The 21442-nt window shown below is 37.7% G+C and overlaps 1 protein-coding gene across 8 annotated transcripts in view; it reads right to left on the minus strand.

Moving 5' to 3' along the window:
- Positions 1–21442, minus strand: part of HDAC9 (histone deacetylase 9) — a 459755-nt gene that overhangs the window by 215655 nt on the left and 222658 nt on the right. For all 8 annotated transcript variants that reach the window (XM_051785902.1, XM_051785904.1, XM_051785908.1 and 5 more), the window contains 4 exons: positions 6407–6648; positions 5285–5435; positions 3080–3206; positions 1032–1153 (listed from right to left, as the gene is read on the minus strand). In XM_051785902.1, coding sequence (XP_051641862.1) covers positions 1032–1153; positions 3080–3206; positions 5285–5435; positions 6407–6648 — 642 coding nt within the window. The remainder of the gene's footprint in view (positions 1–1031; positions 1154–3079; positions 3207–5284; positions 5436–6406; positions 6649–21442) is intronic.

Consider the following 21442-nt stretch of genomic DNA (forward strand, 5'->3'; position numbering starts at 1 on the left):
CAGCTAGAATAAATTAGCATTTTGCTTTTCATGCTTTCGTTCCTTTGAAAATATTTGGGGAAATAATATGAGCTTAGAGAGTCTGCCCCAAAATATTAGATACAGATTGGATTTTCTTTCTGAATGTATGCTGGTTCCAAATGCCACTTCTTTTCAAGTCGGTACCAGTTTGCAGTTAGTTTTCAATCTCCCAGTGACTAAATCACATTCAAAGGCTGTTAGCACAGTAGGGGGTCAGACTTTCTCTCTGAATGTAACTATATCACTCAACAGCAGACCCATGCAATAAGCGATCTAATGTTTTCTTTTCCTTTCCCCCCACCTCCTCTGAGTGTCTCTCTGCATTCCTGGATACCAGTCACTGCACCAAGGACCTGAGGCAACAGCCTCATGGACTCCACCGCCATCCTTCTAGCTTTCTTTATGGTGCAAAAACATCAAGTCTACAGTTCACCTGCTGTCAACACAAAACATTTAATTGCTAAATCTTCTAAAATATTTAGAAACCTTCAAAAGAACATTGTAAAATATTACACATTCCTATGCATAAGAAGACATGCAAATGTGTATATATGCACATACGTATACAAACTTTGACAACCAATGACACAAAATATAATGTTAATCCAATTCCTCCTCTTTCCATGATTTGCCCTGAAAATGCCCTGAAAAAACACTGTCTAATGGTAGAAAACTGTCTGGAGATAGATACTGTATCTACTGTGCAAGACAGAGAGAGTTGCTAAAGCCAGAAGTAATACTGAGACAAAGAAAATATACGTCCCTGAAATTGTGGTCTGTTTAGAAACTGAATTTATCAGGACCAAAGCTTGCACTAGCTGTTAGCACTGAGAAACACTGACTCTTGATACCATGTGGTCAGTGTGACCTTGTAAAGATGCAGCCAGGATCTCTGAACTTACCCATAGTATCATCCTGAATAGGATTTGTGGAATATGGTATATGCCTGGTTGAAATAAAGGGTGGGAGAACTGCTGGGCAAGGCGTTCGAATAAACTATGCTAACTCACCCGTTTTACGAAGTGGAAAATCATCCTTGGCATCCTGTGCTCCTGGTAAAGTGTATTTGTATGGTGGTGAGGCCCCGCTCAGGGGTGGAGAGCTTTGATCCAGTGAGGTATGGTGGGCAGCCCTGCAGCAGACACAGAGAGGTCACAAATTAGCAGTCACTGAGGTGACCAGCAGTAACTATCTACACATGTTGTACATATGTCTCAGCTGTGTTTATGTTCTTGTTCGTGTAAGTGTGCACAAACCACAGGCTCGTGTAACCAATTTCACTCTTACAGTAAGTTATGGAACTCCTTGGGATTCCCGAGAACGCACCTTTTGCACTCATTATAAAAGTCACATAGGATAAGAGTCATGTTGACCTACAGACAGGATCTGTCACCAGTCTGGGGAATTGACCATTTAAGATGGTTACATTTTAATATGAATCAGCTGACACACAGTAAAAGCCATTTAAGTCTTGTTTATCACGTACAAATAGATGTGTTGATCAAGCCTCCCCTATCAAAATGTGGGGGATTTTCAGGATGGGGCAGCTTGTATAAAATTACCCAGACATACTGAATTATTATTATCTGTGAAAAAATACAAATAAACTATTTAGTGTACAAGGTAGATAAAATCTTGCATTTAAATTCAACCTGTAAGTTTTGTGAGCACATCACTCTAAAGCGCACAGCACTCATGTCAGCAGAGAAGCTCCACGTTGAAGAGTGTTTTCTGACAACTGCTGGATGAAAGAAATAGTGTGGGCAGATCTTTCTGAATGCAGAAACTGCAAATTGCATAGAAATTGCATAGTTTGCTCAGGGGTTGGTAGGTTTTTTTGTTTGGTTGGTTTTGTTGGGTTTTTTGGTTGATTTTTTTATTTAGAGTTGGGGAGAGAAACTTTTGTTTATCAAAACATAATTTTACTTGGCCTTTTACAGACTCTCCCTGTCTTTCTAACACAGTGTAGTTAATACCATGTCTCTGTCAAAAGGGGCACTACCATGAGAGGAAGGACTACTTTCTGCAGTGTAGCTGAAGATGTGCTCTGCAAAGCTCTTCGTTCCCACTCATCTGAAGACTCAGAACTAAGCTCAGATTATTAGTCCAGAAAACTTACATATTCAAGAGAATTTTACACATTATGTGGAAGAAAAAAATTAAGTAAGCATTGTATCTGCACCAAAGACAATGTAACAATACATTAAATCATGATACTACAGCGCTCAGAGTGGAAACTCCATGGGTAGGCCTTCAGTAATCCTTTTCAAAAAGAACAAACACAAGACGGAAATCTAGTATACCATATGCACTTCCATTTGTCCTATTGAAGGTCAGTTTAGGCATAACATTGAAGCCTTTCAGAAATGTAGCCAGAGTTCATTCTGTAGGATTGACTTCTGTGTCTGTTGCAATAGGGCAGTCAAAATGGAACTAGTAAGTTAAAAAAAAAGGGGAGGGAGAATAAAAACTGCAAAACTGTAAACTCTTAACATGTTAATAGGCCCACTGCAGGACAACAAAATCGCTTGCCTGAAGGTCTAAGCAGATTCTTATCAAGGCCAAGGCATGAAAAGAATATGTGGTTTCAGACACTAAAATCCATCAGAATAAGAAAAATTAAATGACCACTGTCTTTCTCAAAATCCCATTGAGTTACTTATGCCATTCAAGGAACTTCACTGGAATCAAAGCAGCATCTCTTCAAGAAGAAATAAGTTTTGTGATTGATTCCAAATCCAAATAAGTCAAACACAAAGTTGTCCTAACTGTAAAATCTGAAGATACTTGGAAAAATTACAGGTATTTGTGATAGCATCAAAAGATGAAGCAGCTGAAATAAAAAAGAATCTTGTTCTGTGGAGCTCTCTTCTCATCACTGAACACTGAGTGCTCAGTTTAACCAGAAATATAACACTTATGGCTTTTTGATGATTTTTTCGTTAAACTTCTGTCTTGCTCTGGAGGCAGAGGCTCAATAACCCTGCTGCAAAAGCATTCTGGCAAGTTTTAACTGATATCTCAACAAGGCAAGGAAGCAGCTTAATACTGAACATACGTGTACCAGAGCTTGGGGTGGCGGTTCATGGAATGATTCTTCCCATTTGCCGGAGAGTCTTTTGTTGCCGATTTACTCAACAGGAACTCCTGAAGTTTCTGCTTCACTTCTGTACTGGCCACTGCCCCTGAGACACACAGAATTAAATGTATTTTATCTCGAAAAAAATTACTTTATTAAAGAAAACAAAACCCTAAACAGAGCCTGTGTCTTGTTGCTGGAAGTGTTGTATACCATAAAAAATAGTGGTGGAAATCAGTCAAAATGAGATAACATTTGGATTATATGTTTGTCTGTTGAAGCCTTAAATTGGCCATAATCCCAAACTCCAGTGAAGTCATAAGGAATATTTCAACAGTAGAGGAGGCCATTTATCCAGGGCCAGATGTATCTAAAGAATTTAAATTATTTCCTAATAATTCCCAAATACTAAACCAAGGATAGAACTAAAAAGACTGACAAAAGGTCACTTCGAGTTTGCAGTAAAGAACGTTTTTTTCTTTTTGTAAAGTAATAGTAACAACACAGCAAACTGCCCTCTAAACACTGTCTTGATTATGAACAGAACACTGCAGAAAGAGTCAGCAGTGAGACTTTCTACCAAAGCCCCTTAAAAGCCTGTACTCATAATGTCTGGAAGACAGAAGATAGTGCATTTTGACCTCTCTTGGTGGCTAGCTCAATACAGAACAAGAAGTAGAGCATGTCAATGTAAGGTTAAACTTCCAACTCCTACTTGCAGCACAGGACATGCTTCTTTACTCACAGCCATAATACTCTTCATTTTAAAAAAGAAGTATGAAAAATAAAAATCTTTTGATTTTCCACAATCAGTGACAAAAAAAAGAAAAAAAAAGGGGGGGGAAGAAAACCCATTTCTTTGAAAGTAGCAGCAGTAAGGCATACTTGATACTCCATATATTTGGTAACCCAACGCTGATACACCACAGTTAGCTGTTGTGCATGTCCCTCCGTGACCCAGTTCCCATAAAATACCCCTAGGCTTCACACCCTAAATCCCTTCCCTGAACCTTCCTTTTTTTCTCTACTCATTAAGTAGAACATCAGCAACAACCAACACTGGGGCTGGGGTTGGGCCCAGAGGTGTCACAAGCTGCTTGGCTGGTTGCTACAGACTGAACAGCAAATCAAATTGAGAAGGGAACCATTGAGTTCACATCTCCACTCTTCCTCTGGCAGGAGCACTAATAAAGCCCAACTGTTTATGGGGAGGCTGATTTTTCATACCACTTAGAGGAACCTTTTGTTCCTGCAGTTTCTACCACCCTCACACTTCTGGGTCAGTATGCTGGTGATGTTTTATGGGCTCACTGCTCGTCAAAGTACTGGAAGAACCATGGACACCTTATAACTGTTGAACTGATACGTTTTTCCACCCAAGAAAAAAAAAGCAGGTTCATGTTGTAGAGCTTCATTCTGCTTTGGTCTTTGTCAGTTAGTTCTTGTGCTCATTTAGGGCAAGTAACAGTATCTGTTTGTGGCAGCTTCATTTTGAATACCTTCACACTGTACTTCAACCTGATTTTTAGACTGGTCTCACTAAGGAGAACTATTTGTATCTGTCTCCCTCTAGTGAGCACCAAATCCCACCAACCCTTTATAGTTGGCTTTTTTTCCTTAAAACTATATATAAGCTACAAATAGCTCTTGGTTGGGCCTCATGAAATGACATCAAGAACAAAGCCAAGCAGTTTGAAAAAGTAAAAGTACTAGCAAAAGTATTCAGAAGTCTCATCCAAATCATTAAATATTTCATTGTATTTTCAATCTTGACACAATGTTCAAATAAGTTAATCAGCAAGCAATTTGATTTTTTGCTCTTTTGTAGTGCTTTCTGTATTAAGAAATAAGCTCTTCAGAAAAAAGTTCTCGTATGAAGTTTTAGGCTTTCAAATTCCCTCAATTTTTATAAGAAGAGCTAGATTCTTGAGAAGCATATACACAGGTCTGTCAAACTGTGCTTTCCACTGGTCCTCCAAGTCTGCACACAAAACAGAAATGTGTTTCTGTGGGTGCAGTGGGTGGCCCTGCCCTTCTCCAAGCACAGCCTCGACTTGTCAAGCTGCGTATTTCACACAGTAATAGGCTTCCCTCAGGTTCCTGTTCATAGTCCATTTTGGCTGGGAGAATGCAAAGGGGAATAGATTAATTTCTTATTAGGATTCATGGTACATTGGTTCTTACTTTCTCGTCCTCTTTCTTTGCCTCGGAGGGGAGGAAGCTGTTGCTCCCTGCGATGCCTCTCCAGTTCCTGCTCTTGTCTTTGCTGCTCCAGTTTCTGCTCTTTTTCAAGGAGTTCTTGCTGTTGTTTAATGGCTAGGAGTTCCTGTTGTAACTTGCACAGAACAAAAAGACATGAGAAAGTGCAGTTTGCACTGTTTTCTAGGTCAGTCCTGGTTAAAACAACCCCCATGAGTATCTGTGGATTGGTGCTTGCTTTCTGCTTACACTTCTTTTCATCTCTTAACTGATTTTCCCCAGTCTTTTAAGCAGGGCAGTGCATTATGCTGGATATGAATGGATATGCTGCATTATGTGGGATAGTGACATGGCTGTCACTAAAATGAACTCTAATGTCAGGAAGCAGCCTGCTGCTCTGGTTTCACTTCTCCCTCTTTCAGCAAAGATGCCTGGAAACTGCACAGTGTTTTTTGCCTGTGCATCACCCAGCTCTGGCTGCCCCACACGGTGGAAGCTTAGCACAGCAGCATAATGGCAAGTAGATAAGAAGGAAAAATGAAAAGAAAGGTAAGATCATAAATTCCCAGTCAAAATCCATTATAGTAAGCCCACCATAGTGCATGCAATCCCATAAATCATTTCCTTTTTATATTCTATGAGGTAGATCAGAGAAGAGTGAAAACATGACACTTTCAGGGCCTACCTCCATTTTCCAAATGCAAATACTATGCACTTGCCTATATTTGATGTTTTGTCACAAACTCACACAGTAGCCCCCCAAAAAGTCTTTAATATACTAAAAATTGCACATATCGAAAAGACAGCCATATTGAAGTCTGGTTGAAAATTCAGGTTGTAAAATAGATAGTTTGATTTTTTTGTGGTTGTGGTAGCTTCATGAGCTTGATGATCCTCATAGTACTGCCTCGGTCTGCTGCGGGCAAGTCACTGATAGGTGCTAGGAGTTTGGCTTGAAAAGGCATTTGTCACCCCAGTACAGAGAAAGAAGCACTCCAACACCACCTCTCAGTCACAGCAAACCTTTCAGGCATGTTCCCTTTTCATGTCTGCCTAAGGATATTCAGTTTGCAGATAAAGTGAGGGATAAATGAAAAATGTTGCTACCTTTATGTGCTCCTGGAGCTGGGCCTGATGCTGGCGGGTCAGGTTTTCATGCTGCTTCTGAAACTCTGCAATCAGCAGTTGTTTCTGAATTTGCTGCTGCTGCTGGATCAGGAGTAGTTCCTGCTGTAGCTGCTTTTCACGCATAATTGGGTCCACCATGGGAACCATCATCCTGAGATCAGTTCGCAAGTCTAATGGTGAGATAGGCTCTAACCCCACGGGAACCTCTGACTTTACATCCACTGGGGGAAGAAAAAAACAACACATATATATTAAATATAACTGGAGAAGGAGAATAGAGATCATTCCTACCAGGAAAAAGACCAATTTCACTCAAAGACTGATTCAATATACAGGCCTTTTAAAACATTAATGCAACCTCTGCTGTGTGCAAACTTTAGACATTCCTACCAGCGACTGGAGATTTTACAAATTATTCAGCACTTTCTTTCCATTCCCTGTTAAAATACTCACAGATTAATATTCTGCTAAACAGACTAACTAGTAACCCTGTTCTAAAACCATGTCATAGCCTAGTGGAGTCATACTTCATTAGAATCTCCTAGGTACTATTAATACTACACAATAAACACTCAGGGCACTTCCTCAGCATAAGATGAAGGCATTGCCATTCTCACTGTATTGCAAGACATTTTTCAAAACTAGTGTGTAGATTTTTTAAGGTTGGTGTTACACATACCTACTGCATAAAAATACACCTGGCAAACACAGAGGAATAACACATATAACATTACAGGAAAATAATTTCACACACAAAACAAGTTTTAATACAGCTTTTGGAAAAATGACCACCATGCTTGAAGTGGATTAGACACAATACACTATATGTGGCTTGTAAGGAAATGAAAACATCTAGAATTATTCCAACTTTTTGTATCTATGTTATGTATTATTAATCCAGCATTAAAGTACTTAATGAAAAATTCTTATTTTTCTATCTCCTAATTTAAATAGAAGGGACTAAAAAGCAGCAGAAGGGAGAGAGATTTGATAATTTTCACTACAATACTTGTAAAGCTTTGGTTTTCACATTAAGTGAAGTGACTGAATGTAATTTTACCTGTTGCAGAAGAACGAAAAAACTAGCAAGTAACATTTCTACAAGAGAAAAATAAATAGCAGCTTAAGGTCTCTGCTAAAGCTCAGCAGTTCTGATTCCATCCACGAGAGGACAGTGGAACACAAACACATTCTCTCCAGTTTCCCTTCCTCCCCTATCTTCATTGGAAAATAAGATTATTAATTGAAAACAAACATGTCGGAAATTACTCTGGAACAAGATTTCAAACATATTTTCTCCTTTTTCTCTTCTTCATCTGTACTTGTTTTCAAGGAGAAAACCAAATGAAACAGAAATATTTTAGCAAGCAGAAGCAGCAAAATTGAAGCTGTAAAAGTTGAAACTGCAGCAGATGGAAAGAACTGAATTCTAACTGTATGATCAAATCTATTAGTAAAAGAATTTTTAAAAAGAAAAGGTATAAAATCTCTTCTATTGATCATACTTTTTTCTTCTCAAAATTCTGAAAATATACAATTTTCTGGCCCCCTTTTTTAAAAAAAATCCTAATAACTATGATTGTAAACCTCAGAGTGTAACTCACCTTCTTAACCCTCTATCCCAACAGAATGATTGTGTCTAAGTGCTTACTTTTGTTCTGAAACAAATTATAAAAAATCACCTTTAACTTACAAAAACTACTCTTGATTATAAATAATTGCTACCGACCAAGAGAGACATACAGGCAAACCAGCAGCCTTTCATCCCATTTATTCAGCAGCAATCCACATTCCATTTGTCTAGACTAAATATAGCTGCGTTTATACAAGAAATCAATAGTGCTTGCAGAGAGCAGAGCAAAGACATGAATATTTCATCAAACCCGGAGAGAAATGGCAATCAGCAAACTGACAGCAAACGGTGTAGGCTGACTGGCCCTCCAGATAAGTCTCCTGTACTTGGACAATGGTTCATTGCCTGCAAGTCACAATCTTATCATCAGCACTCTTCTATTTTTAACATTAATTGCATTGTAGGTGACAAAGGTTTATCAAGTTTAAAGGCGAGAGATGGATTTTCTTACATCTTCTGTGACAGGATAATAAGCCTTACTAGGAGCAGTAGCAGTAACTGGAGCTCAGCAAGCCCTGCAAGGTCTGGTTCACAATAGTGTTTGCAAACTGAACCCCGCAGGGTTTGGTTCACAATAGTGTTTGCAAACTAAGCCCTGCAGCTCACTTTGCAGATACTGGCTGTAAATCAACCCCTGCATATCTTCACTGTGATTCATGCTGATTATACATTCTATCATGGACCAGCACCCCACTTCTTCATTTTCAGAGAAATCAGTATGAGAGGAGGCCTCCAGATTTTCCTAACAATGGAAATTTCCTTCCACTATTAGTAAAATCTACAACTGAAACCAGGCTCAGTTTGATAAGCTACACATTTTCAAGAATTTTCACACACTCAAATAATAAATCTAGCACTGGAGTGGTGTTACTTCATCAAGGTGGTCTTAACCTTGTTCCTTCATGTGGGGGGAAAACAAACACTAATGACATAAGGTAGTTATAGAGACTTGAATCCAGATAAATCAATACATAATATTTCATGTAATTTCAGTGCCATTATTTACTGGCAAATAAAGACAAGCATTTATTTCCTGGCATAAATATTGCTAACATTAAGGTTACCTCCAATACTAACAGCTAACATAGCAAATACTAACTTTTGAGGGTAATTACTATCTTAAAACTGTACTTAGTAATAATTAGTTGAGTAATAGTCAACCTCATCAGTTAAATTATTATAAACAAGTAACTGTAAGATTACCAATCAAACTGAAAGGTTTGCTGTTCTCTGTTCCTCTGTCCTAATGCCAAAAGTCATTTAGATTCTTCTTACTTGTTAGTAGCTAACAAGAATGAGATGAAGCAGCCCTGTGGAAGTACATCAGTGTGAAAAATGTGTAATATAGAGCAGAGAATCAGAATCAGCGTCTTTAAAAGCTCTGACTTTTAGCTGAAGCATCTTCCTCCCTGCCCCTCCCAATGCAATTGTCTCCAGAGAGCAAAGGTGATACAGAATGTTTACTCTCATTGGAGTTTTATATGTTTTTTCACACCCTCTACACAGATATATGTATTTTACAGGTAAAAAAATTGTCCTAATCAGTGCCCTCAACTTCAAACATCACGAGAATCAGTGCGATGCAGGACTTAAGCAACAGGATTCATCAAGATATCAGCCAGAGAAGGAAAGGGATGGATAAAGACAGAAAATATTAATCGATTTGACAAAGGCTAACTTCACTTATTTTGCAGGATTTTCAGTATCACCAATGGAGTAAGGTTGTAGTGGACATGATTCAGAGTGGGACCCTGTCCGTACTCTTTCCACTGTGGTCCAGAGCAGATCCTTCCCAACAGCTCTGCCGACTACAGAGCAAGCCTGGGATTCCTCTCTAAGGTTAAATAAAGACAAACTCTCTGAGTTCATGTCAGCTGCAGTGAATACAACAGTAGGCTGCAGAATATTAACTAAAAATGTTACTGAAAGCTCAGTGATTCCAGGAAATATGCCAAAATTTGAGTAGAAAAATATTTAATTTTCAGCTACAACACATTGCAAAAGGCATATGTATTTATTTTTCCTATAAATACTCGATTGCTTTTATCTTGAAACATAACAACAAAAATAGTCTCAGAAGAGCATCCATATCAATTATATTCCATAAATGGCACTTCCCACAGGGCTTTTGAAATTCTGTGGAAAGAAAATAAGACACTTGCAGAATGGCATGTTTGCTGAGTGACTTAGATTCTTGGATCATATGTAAAAAGAGGTAAAAGAGCTTGTTTTAACCCTCAGGCTTTGCTTTTTTAAACTATTCCTTAAAATGGGAACACTGAAGAACTGTTAAGTCTTCCACTAAGAAAGGGCATTTCAAGCTTTTTTTCTGGTGACTGGTTTCAATTCCTGATGTATTAGAAACACAGACCTTCCAAATCAGAAGTGCTAAAGGAAAATATCAGAAAATAAAGCAGTCCGCTTTCTTACCATCTCCCAAGAGGGGCAATCTTCTTTTTTTGTTGGCAGTTACCTTTCTTGGTAGACGTTTATGCCATCTTTAAAAACAGGAACCTAAACAAGCAATGCTGCCGTCAGCTGAACAGTCACCAATTCCTGATTTGAGATGCAATGAAGAAGAGTCCTAGTAGAATTCCTTATCAGACCATCTTGTCTAGTACATTTATGATTGTTACAGAAGAGAAACTGTGTGAAATTGCTGGGACTGCAGGAATCCAAGTTAACCTTTTCCCAAAGGAATGTCTCAGTTATGCTGTTGGGCTGGGACAGTAAGAAAGGCTGGACAGAGGAACAGGGCATGAAGCTGGTGAGCTCCTTCTCCTGCCTTGGTCATCCAAGGCAGAATTTTACTGGAGAAGCAGTTAAGGTTTATGAAGTGAACAAGAAGTACTACAAAAGCTGGAACGCTAAATTAAAACTACATGTCACAAGCTCCTCCAACTAGCAATTTCAGTATTAGGCAATAAAAACATATTCCTGAAAACACACAAAACCCAAGTAAAATCTAGAAGAACCATTCTGCCTAGAAATGGCCACACCTCACCCCAGACATCATCTTGGTGAAGTATTACAAAGACAGAATGAGAGAGCTGTTTATACTAGCGTTACTCTTTCGAACTTTGCTCTACAAAACAGAGCCCACCCAAAGTTATTATTAACTTGTACAGTACTTCTCATAGATTTCATATGCTTTTCATAAAATGAAAACAAATCAGAAAAATTTTGCAAATTTTAGTGCAAAAGGAACTGCCTCCATTTGGCCTCTTCTTTCAAAGAAAGTGAAAAACTCTTCCTTTTTGCAGGATTAGTCATCAGTCAGTCATGACATAATCAGAGCTCTAAAGAACTTATAGAAAAGAGCTCTAAATGGTGGGAATAAAGATAATCAATAAAGATAATCCTTTAAATTTACTAGTCAGTTTAAACCTAGAATTTTTTAACCAGATTTATGTGTCAACTCATTCACTGTAACAGTGTCTTGGAAACAGATTAAAAAAAATCTTTGAAAAGACTGAAAAAATGAAATACCATAGCAGGCTGGAAGTTGCAGGATTAAAAAACAGAGGGCAAGAGCGAAACTTTGGCAGTCGTGAGACACCAAGTAACTGGCAGGAGATGGGACAGGAAAGGACTGGCCACGCAGTAAGACATGAGCACAGGATGAAGATCAGGGAAAGGAGTCAAAATTTCTGAGCTTTCTGCGCTGATAAGCAGCATCAGAGGGGCACTGTTCACTCTGAAATCTAAGAGCAGCCCTGGCACACTGATAAGGTGGCAGTGAGGCCACAGTGTAAATAAAGAGCTTACAAAGGAGCTATGTGTCTGTTGTGAGGATGCTGGGAAATTAAGCGAGCAAAGTGGTTTTGAATAGCCATGACTAAAGAGGACGAAGACTGGATGAAAAACTGCTACAGCAATTGTTCAGTGTTCAAGACTGCAGAAAATGTCCTAATCTGGAGCCTGTTCCTCAGAGGAAAGGTGTCTGGCAGCTTTCTGGGGGAAGCTGTGCCACAGCAAGACCTGCGTGGCAGACGGCACAAGAGAGAAGCTGAAATCGTAAGAATAACGAGTGACATCAGAAGTACAAGTCAGATGATCAATAAACTGCGAAAGGTTAGGTTACCTCCCATGGGATGCTTTTATCATTTCAGTTCTGGTAGCTAGAATCTTGTACCTCAATTCTCAGCTGGCATAATCTGTCATCCCTCTGTTAACTTCAATATATGCAAACCTTCCTTATGCCACCTGAGAAGCTTGATGCAGAGCCTCTCTGAAGAGAACAGGGATGAAAGAAATCAGCCTTGAGAGCATCTCATTTAGCACAGGGAAAAAGCTCCACATTTAAGATGACACTTAGAAAACTTTTTCTGCAATACTTAAAATCAGCAGAGGTTTTTCCTCCACTCTCACAATACACTATAGAGTGCATCAAGCTGAGAAAAGTGTCACTTAGATTTCACTGAACGTTATTAAATATTTTGATTCATTATATATCCTCAATCATACACTGGATTTTGGTTGTCACAGGCAAGGAAAGCAGAAAGAAAACAGTAAATGCAAATGGAAAATTTATTTCAAGGGCAACACGATGACTTTTTATGGCAGTTAAGTACTCAACTGCAGTTTGTACTTTTTAAACTTCCTCATTTGGAAAGGACAAGAAATTAAGACACATTTCAGATCAGAAAAAATGCTTTCCAGTTATTTTATTGGATTATCCCTCAAGAGGCAGTAATTATTTTAAAAAGTACTATCACTGAATTAAAAGTCTAAGGGAACTGTCAAATTTCATGAGCCACTCAAGTTTATAGTACTAAGGAGAAGTGTAATAAATTAAACTAGAAATGTATTCCCCTTTGTTCTGTAAAAGGGATCTTATCATGATTATACCTTTTCTCTATTTCTTTTAAGTGTTTGCATACATGGCATAATGAGAAGTAAAATAAATGCAAACAGTGATCTGGGCTTTGATTTACCATACTCTTATTTCCCCAGGGCCTGGAAAGGAAGCTCAAACAACCACAAACTTCTAAAATATCAGTGAGAGGCCTTGAAATACCAATACTGAAGTTACAGCTAGCTGGCTTTTGTAAAAAATCAAAGGCTTTAATATATTGATTTACTAAAATCAGATTCCTTCTCTCAAAATAGACTTTTGAGTCAAACAGTCATAACAAACACAAACATAAATGCCATTGAATTTGTTATCGCTAAAAATTTTATAAATGTTATAGCGTTTGCTGTTTCTTCTATACTGAGTACATGAACAAAAGTTCCACTTATAATCCTGCCAGAGTTCATACAAATATCAGGCCAACCACTTTTGTCATAGAAATAAAGGCAAATACAGCCAATAAATCACATCAGAATGTGAAAACACTTTTAACCTCAAACCTGGGATGATCTGTTATCAAGAAATTCAAGCTGAGCTTTATTTGGCTTTCCGAGTTACTTTATTTATATTTCACCTAGGAGAACTCTTACATACACGTTCTCTACACCCATCAGCACACAGGCATATTTTCACTTTCCAGAAAATGCCTTTTTGGTATAAGGAAAATAAATATCCTAAATTCTAGGTACTACTGCTGCAGGCAAGATAAAAACAGGACAAAGATAAATGCATATATAGTTAAAAATGGAGAATTTCTATGTAACTTTGTTTTCAGTTCTAAAGACTATGACATACTGATGATACCATTAAATAATGATAATAAATCAGTGTTAATTATGGCATCAAGTTAGTCAATTAATCAATAATGTGCTCTCCACATTGAATCCATGCACAAAAAAAATGTCAGGGAAGAATTTAAAATAGCGTTCTTTTGGTAGTGGATCTTCTGTGCACAGATCAGTACCACTGTCAGTGAGAACACACTGAAGGTGTCAAGTCAAGTTTGATTTGGTGGCAGCACCACATAATGGTTGCAGAACTCAGTAGGTACAATCTCTCCAAGTCAGCAGGTAGCATCTTATCACTATCTTCCAATCAGTTCAATACAGCCTTAAAATTAATTAAGTAAATTGAAAGCATGTGTGATGTATGTGTGTGTATGCACTTGCATACATATATAATTCTTGCACCATAACCTGAAATGCTAAGAAAAACAGTGGAGCAGACATGATACTATCAACAGATTCCTCTCTCCTCCCTTTTTAAAACACATATAAATGATTGATGCTACATACACATGAGAAAGGCAACATGCTTTCAACTGTGTTGGTATCATTCTACATTAAAAGATGGTGAATAAAGTCCCCCAGGTTGCTAAGGATGACTGAAAGGGCACCATGAGGGGTTCTAGAGACCTTCGGCCTCATCACCACTAGAGAACACATGCAGAACATAGGATTTTAACTTCCCTTTCTTTCATCTCTTCTCCATCTGTGAAGGCTGCAGGCACATTGGTGACAATGTTGACTTTACTACCACTGAATAATTCCCAACAGTGGGGCTATGACTATTCTAGTCTCAAGGTGATGACACAGAGAGATAGAGGAGAGGAGAAAAAGGTCTTCTTGAAGTGAGAGTATCAAAACAGCTACCATTTGGGCATGCCAGTAGGTACATCCTGAAGTATCACAGGGCATCATACTCCAGGCAAATTAGACGGTGGGTGGATGTTTGCTGAACCAGTGAACCCAAATAAGTTTGCTATTTCAGGGGTGTGACAGACAGTGCTACAAGTGAAACCCTTGAAAGGCAAGATATAGGGCAAATCTTTCAAGGACTGGTTGGTAACTTTGTTTTTTAGGCAAAAACGCATTGAAAATAGTATTTTCCAGTTTGTTAGTTTTTGGGGTTTTTTGTAGCAGTATGTGCTCCCCAAGATGCTACAATAATTAGAGGGATTTTTTTTTTCTCCTTTTTACTGCCTAGCAAAAACTAGCATGTACATGTAACTTCTTCACAAAATCTATCAGGAAATAAAAAAAGATCTTCTATTATTACAAAGTTTTTAATAAATATTTATGGAACATCCTGAACTTTGACAAATATGGGGCTAAAAATTATGTTAATCCGAAGCACAGAAAAAGGGAGGACTGCACTGAAATCTTCTCTGGTTGAGGGGAAAAATCCAACAGAAGGATAATAATACCTTTTAAAGAATCTTTCTAATGAGAGAGTAAATAAGATGCCAGTCAGAAAGTGGCAACACAATACTACTTACTGTTATAGCTCAGAAATAAAGCTCTTATATATCCTATGCAAAATTAACAATTGTAGATGTTTATTAGCAAAGATGCATTTGTTTGTATTATATATTTTTCCTATTCTGCTCCTCTTTGTACCAGGTTGCCTTGAACTGCAGCATACTCAGGAGTCTAGCTTCCTCTGCTCACGTAAAACACCTAGCTGTGATGTTTATTTGCATAGTGACTGAAATAAAAAGAAAAGATAATACTAAATCACTGGCTTGCCATTTTTCAGAAGTCCACCTGCTGGATCACTGATACCCAGCAGCAGATGTGTTGACAACATGCATAGAGAAAACACTGTGGGTAAGGCAGGGAAAATGAACAGGAAATATATGGTCCTAATGGTCAATCACAGTTCATGGGAGAACCACAGGATGAGTCACAGAATATTCTGAGCTGGAAGGGACCCACAAGGATCATCAAGTCCCAACTCTGAAGTGAAAGGTCCACACAGGGATCAAACCCACGACCTTGGTATTATTAGCACCATGCTCTAACCAACTGAGCTAATCTGATGATGTACAGCAAAGGAAAGGAAGGGTTTATTAGACTGCAGAATTGAATCAGGCACGGCAGAATACGAAAAGGGACAAACAAAGGTAATACACCTGATGGGGATATTATGCAGCAGGCAAGCCCCAAAGTTAAATGGATAATGACCATCAATAGGCAGAGAAGATGGGCTGCTCTACAAAAAGTAAGGAGGAGTTACTGAGGAAGTTCTTTCTCAGCTTGATGAAAGGGTTGTGAAGGTTTTAAATGTCTTCATCTAATTTATCTTCTGCTGCAGACAAAGTATGTCTTTCAGGGAACAACCTTGACTACCATGCAGACGGCCTCATTTCCACTACTAAAACATTACATAAGGCAGGCACTCCAGTAAAAGAGATTACTTAAAATATACAAAAAGCATTATGAATTCACAAGCAAGGAAATGCCAAGATTCCAGGGTGCTTTCTTGTATTTTTGTCTCATTAATGTGAAGACAGTTGTGGTTTTGTAGAGTGTAGATCCAAACCATAATCATTTGCAGTAATTAATCACAAAAAGTCTCTCTCTCTCATACTCTGCTATTTGGGATTTGGAACAACTACTTGAAAAAAGGAGACGGACATCTTAGGTTCACAGCTGTAATCCAAATATTGCAGAAGTCTTCATTTTTATACTAAAAGGGTATCTTGGCAAAGGCAAACTCTTAGATGTTTACTTTTAAAATGAAATAATGTTTTTGAGCTGAAAAAAACCCCAAACTAGTTATAAAACATCTTGTTCATGTACTTTTGTGACATACTTAGCATCATCACTATTACACTACTTATATAAATTCCACCTTTACAATTTTTTCACTTTTCACCACAGTAAATTATATCAATCCTATTGTGTCCATATCTGTGTTTACTTTATTTTGATGATCAACTTTTATTTCTTGAAAAAGTGCTGTTAATCTCTGCTTTAAATTCAAAAGATTTCAGATAGCAATAGCAACTTACTACTGACACTACACTCAATATGAGAGCAAGGAAAACTATTTCTGTGTTTCTTATAATGATGTAACACTAAACTTAGTAAATACTATTCATGATTTCTGCTCTCCAGAATGAAGAGATCTCTGAAAGGCTCTCTTTGGAATGCTTGGTTTCAACCACCAGAGGGAGTAAATCTGTTTTTTCAGGACAACTACAAAATCAGAATGAACAGAAAAAGCACTTGAGAAGGGAAGAAATCACTAATAAATAACACAGTTTAATCCAGACATATGTGGATACCAAACATGATGAAAATAAAGATTAATTAGGATTCTGTTAAATGGGATAAGAAAATCACTATTTTTTGCTTCAAATGCTCATTAACAAAATTCCTACTAGTATACCTTTCTTGTATGACTTCAGATCAATAAGATTTTAAGGAATAAAAATATAATATTTGACATAATAAGATATTTATATTTTTACCCAACCTGCTACTTTTTCCTTATTTGAGTTCAAGACACTACTGTACTCATAAGTCTTTTTACCTGCTGTAAATACAGTAGGTTTTCTTCAGTCTATTTATGGTTCAGTCACCTTGGTCAACAAATGATGATGGTGAGCACAGGACAGAAACAGACACTTCTCACTCTGCCGAACATCTGCCTTTGTAAATTTTAAACACAGGAAAAGCGAACTACAGAAATTATTAAGATGATGGAAACTTTCTCAGTACATTAGCTTGAGATATTTTCTGTCATTATTAGTCTAAATAAATACTGAAAAAATGGCTCTGCATTCTGTAATATTCCAGAAACTAATGAAACACTTCTAAGAAATTCATGTTAAAAGAAACAACAGACATTGAAAAATTCTACACAATTCTGATACCACTTAGCAAGTGCAGTTCAGAAAACTGGAAATCCAAAAGTTATTACCCATTTTTGGTTTTCCACATTTCAGTAGGTCCATTTCTTACTAGTGGTTTGGTTGTTTCTCTCTTCATCTCATCTCATATGCAGAAAGTAAGCCAGTGGGCATTTCTTCAGTTTCAAATGAGGGAGTCTTTCTCAAGTAAGTTTTGTCAGAAACAAAATATCCTATTAAGAAGTCTACAAAAATCAGTGGGAACTCTTCTCAAATTTCAAATTCAAGTTTTAGAAATCCACAGGTCACACCTGGAACATGGACACTAGACTAACGGAGTCAAGCACTCAAAATCACTCTTTAAGAAACTCTCTGGGTCCTTTGAGAATCTTAGCATAATCATTTAAATAAATCCTAGTCATATTGAAACCCCTACCCCCCACTTAACACATTAATCATGTGTAGAAGTTCCCTCTCACCAGATCTAAGATGAGCAACTCACAGCACACTGCAATAGGAAGAATATTTAGTCCTGTTGACTGAGCTTTTGAACCTGTCTGGAAACATCATTACAAGCTAAAATTCTGCAATACAAGGGGCAACATGAAAGTAAGTGTTCAGGTTCTGCACTCTAAGCAGAACTCCTTGTGATCAATGAGACAGCATTAACAATATGTTATGGAATTATTGCATCAGGCATTGCATATTAAGGACTGGGAGAAAAAGGTAGCACAACTAATTTAAGGTTTGTCATGGAAAAGCTGTACTACTAATTTTAAGGTGAAGCACAGAGAGAGCTTGTTACCATAAAGAAGTCAATAACATGTTTACTTTAACATGAGACAAACTGGAATCTAGCCTGAAACCTCCTCATCAAGGCACCGCAGAAGGCTGGATCCCAAGATTTTCAACAAAGCATTTCAGTTGCAGCAGCAGCATCCCTTACGAGGTTCTTCTGTTCAGTATAACTTGGGTTTTTTTCTCAGAAATGTAAAAATTCTTCCTGACTCTTTCACTTCCCATGGCTTTTTATATTTGTGCCATGCACACTTTCTTAGAGTTATGCTGCTAAGAAACAGGAATTTATTTTGGTGAATGAAGTTATTTATACTAATTTTTAGATGTTCTTCTGTTTGTTTTTTTCCCCTTAATCTGATAGGGCATACCTAAACTGAAATTTCTATCCTGTTATGGATTTCCCTGTCACCAACCTTGGCCCAGCACTCTCTGCAGACTGTAATGTTTAATTAATTAAATTAATGCTGAGACCATGGTAATATCCATAAAAAATATTTCACACAATGTCCTAGGAACTGAAGGTGATGAATATACTGCATGAAGCTGACTTAACCCTACTCACCAATATAAAACACCATTCCTAGAACTAACACAAAATCAATGCAACAACTAGCTACTCATCATTGTGGACAGAAAGGACAGAAATAGTAGGGTCTGGAAACAAAATAAATAAGGAGAGAATGACCAAGAGTCAGCCCACCTGCAGGAAAAAATGTCTGGAAATACAGCCAATGGAGATGTCACTGATTTCACTACAACTGTGTCAGTATATTCTGTCAATTGAGAACTATGAACCTGATGAAACACCACAAAGAAAATCTGATACCCAATACTATTACCTTTCACCTTCTCCACAACTCAGAGTCCCAAAATGACCAATGACTAGCTCTGAGTTCAGAAAGAGCTTACTTATGCACCCACAAAATTCCACTTCATTTCCAATCACACCTACATCTGCCAGACAAAAAAAGAAAACTGAAGTGGATGGTCAACACACATGTAAAAGTGCTTCACGTTAAAATGCCTTTTGAATACAGGTAAAATGAATGGTTCAACTTCCACACCAAAGATGATAAAAAACTGGCATATGATCTTCCTTTAAAAAATGGGACAACTAACAACTGTCACTCTCCATTATATTCTTTATTCATACATTTCCAGAATTTGCACCACCTTTTGTAGAGATTGTAGAATGTCCTCATCTTAGAGGACATTCTGATAAAGAAGAGAGCAGTTGCAGACTGGAACGAAGTTGCTGAGATCTTACCACGAACTACAAGGAGGCTGACATCAGACAATGCCCTGCTCTATTTAGCACCCACCTCTAAAAAGGTATGGAAATGAAATTACACAAAGTTTCATGACTTGGGGTTACAAGGTGGAACAACTGTAGATCCTGCACTCCTCGGAACTAGGAGACCAAGGATTCATTGTTAGTAAACAATGACATACATATGGCCTTATGTCATATATGATACAATTTTGTGCAAATACTCTTATCCTGACAGCTTGTTGTTGTGGCCTCATGTGTGGCCAGACGCTATTGGGTGGGATCACACTTTCTGTTGACAGGGGCAAACTGCTAAATCGAACATTTAACAAGAAAATTATTAGGGATCATTTGAAAACCTTTTTTTGAACCATCTGACATAATTTTTTCTGCTATGCACTTGAAATACAACTTATTGAAAAACGTAATTTTTGACTGGAAATTATGTCTGACAAACAGGATATTTTGATTCCTTTTGATTTTGGCTGATATAAGCCTAAGGACACAGCATACATATATAGACAGATAGTTTTATATTACAATAAATGAAATAACAAAAAAAACCCCAACCAAACCAAACCAAACCATCCAAACAAAAAAAAAATCAACAAACTTTGTCCCTTATGCCAATCAAACCCTCAATAAAATCCACAGAAACATCATCTTACAAGTTTCATCCAGTGATGGCCTTTCACAACTATCTGAAGACACATCCAAAATCTTGACAATCAATCAGAAATCTGGCTAAAGGCCCCAAACTTCCAGAACTGAGTGAAAATCCTGCAACTCAATAACATGCAGACACTTCCCTGCTGCAGTCCAAATGTCCCAAGAAACCCCCTGTGTGCAAACTACACAAATTTGGTTAAGAATTCCATTGGTTCTTGAAAAATGGTTGCCGACATGGAACTACTCCAGAGCACAGCATGTAGAAAAACTACTGCTCTCTTCTATTATTTCTGAGATCTCAGAGCAATATTAACCCTCTTCAGAGCTACATTTGCCTTTTCAGTGTGGACTGCTGATACTTTTCCATTAAAAGAGGGAGATTAGATGGAAAATTACCCACTAAACTTTCCAGTCCTTTAAATAAAGCCTCTGCTAAGACCTTACAGGGCATGTTTTCCCCGTGTGTGTGTTCAGTTCCATGTGATTCCACATTCAAAATACTGCTAGCACAATGAGATTATCTCGATAATGCCAGGTAGGTTCACGTGACACAGACTTCAATGTAGTGCCCACTCAGACTTAAAACTATGCTGGATTTTCCAATTTTGATAAGCTGGTGGTTACACTCAAGTATCTACTTTCTGAAACTTCCCAGCTGCAGCAACTGCCATCACAACTTTCTTCATTGCCATTACTACAAAGAGAGAAAAAAATTAACTTATAAAGCAAAGAGAGAAAAAAAGTAACTTATAAAGCAAAAGCCATTCTGACCTGAGACGTATGTCTTTTTCTGAAACAAACGTTACTAGGTTCTAAGAATTTGCACGATTCACTTCCTTTGCTCTTTCTTGGCAATGTCTATTTAGAAGAGATCTATTTATTCCACACCACATTTCACAGTTCCTGTTTCTAAATGAGAATCATATTAACAAAGGGTAGAAAGACACAAACATGACTCAGGAAAGCAAGACAGATTTCTATAATGTATGTACAGTGTTGTTTCCAAAACCTTCAAAGACAAGCCTCAATGCAGTTCGCCTTTCAAGACTTAAAGCACTTCGCCTTTCAAGACTTACTGATCCTATCATGAACTTGCTGAAAAACAGTAAAGTAAAAAGATGCTTAAAATAAAATTATTAATTTGAGATAAC

The sequence above is a fragment of the Manacus candei genome, unplaced genomic scaffold (assembly GCF_025592945.1).
Source record: "Manacus candei isolate 608988 ecotype Guabito, Panama unplaced genomic scaffold, ASM2559294v1 h1tg000021l, whole genome shotgun sequence".
Classification (NCBI taxonomy): Eukaryota; Metazoa; Chordata; class Aves; order Passeriformes; family Pipridae; genus Manacus; species Manacus candei.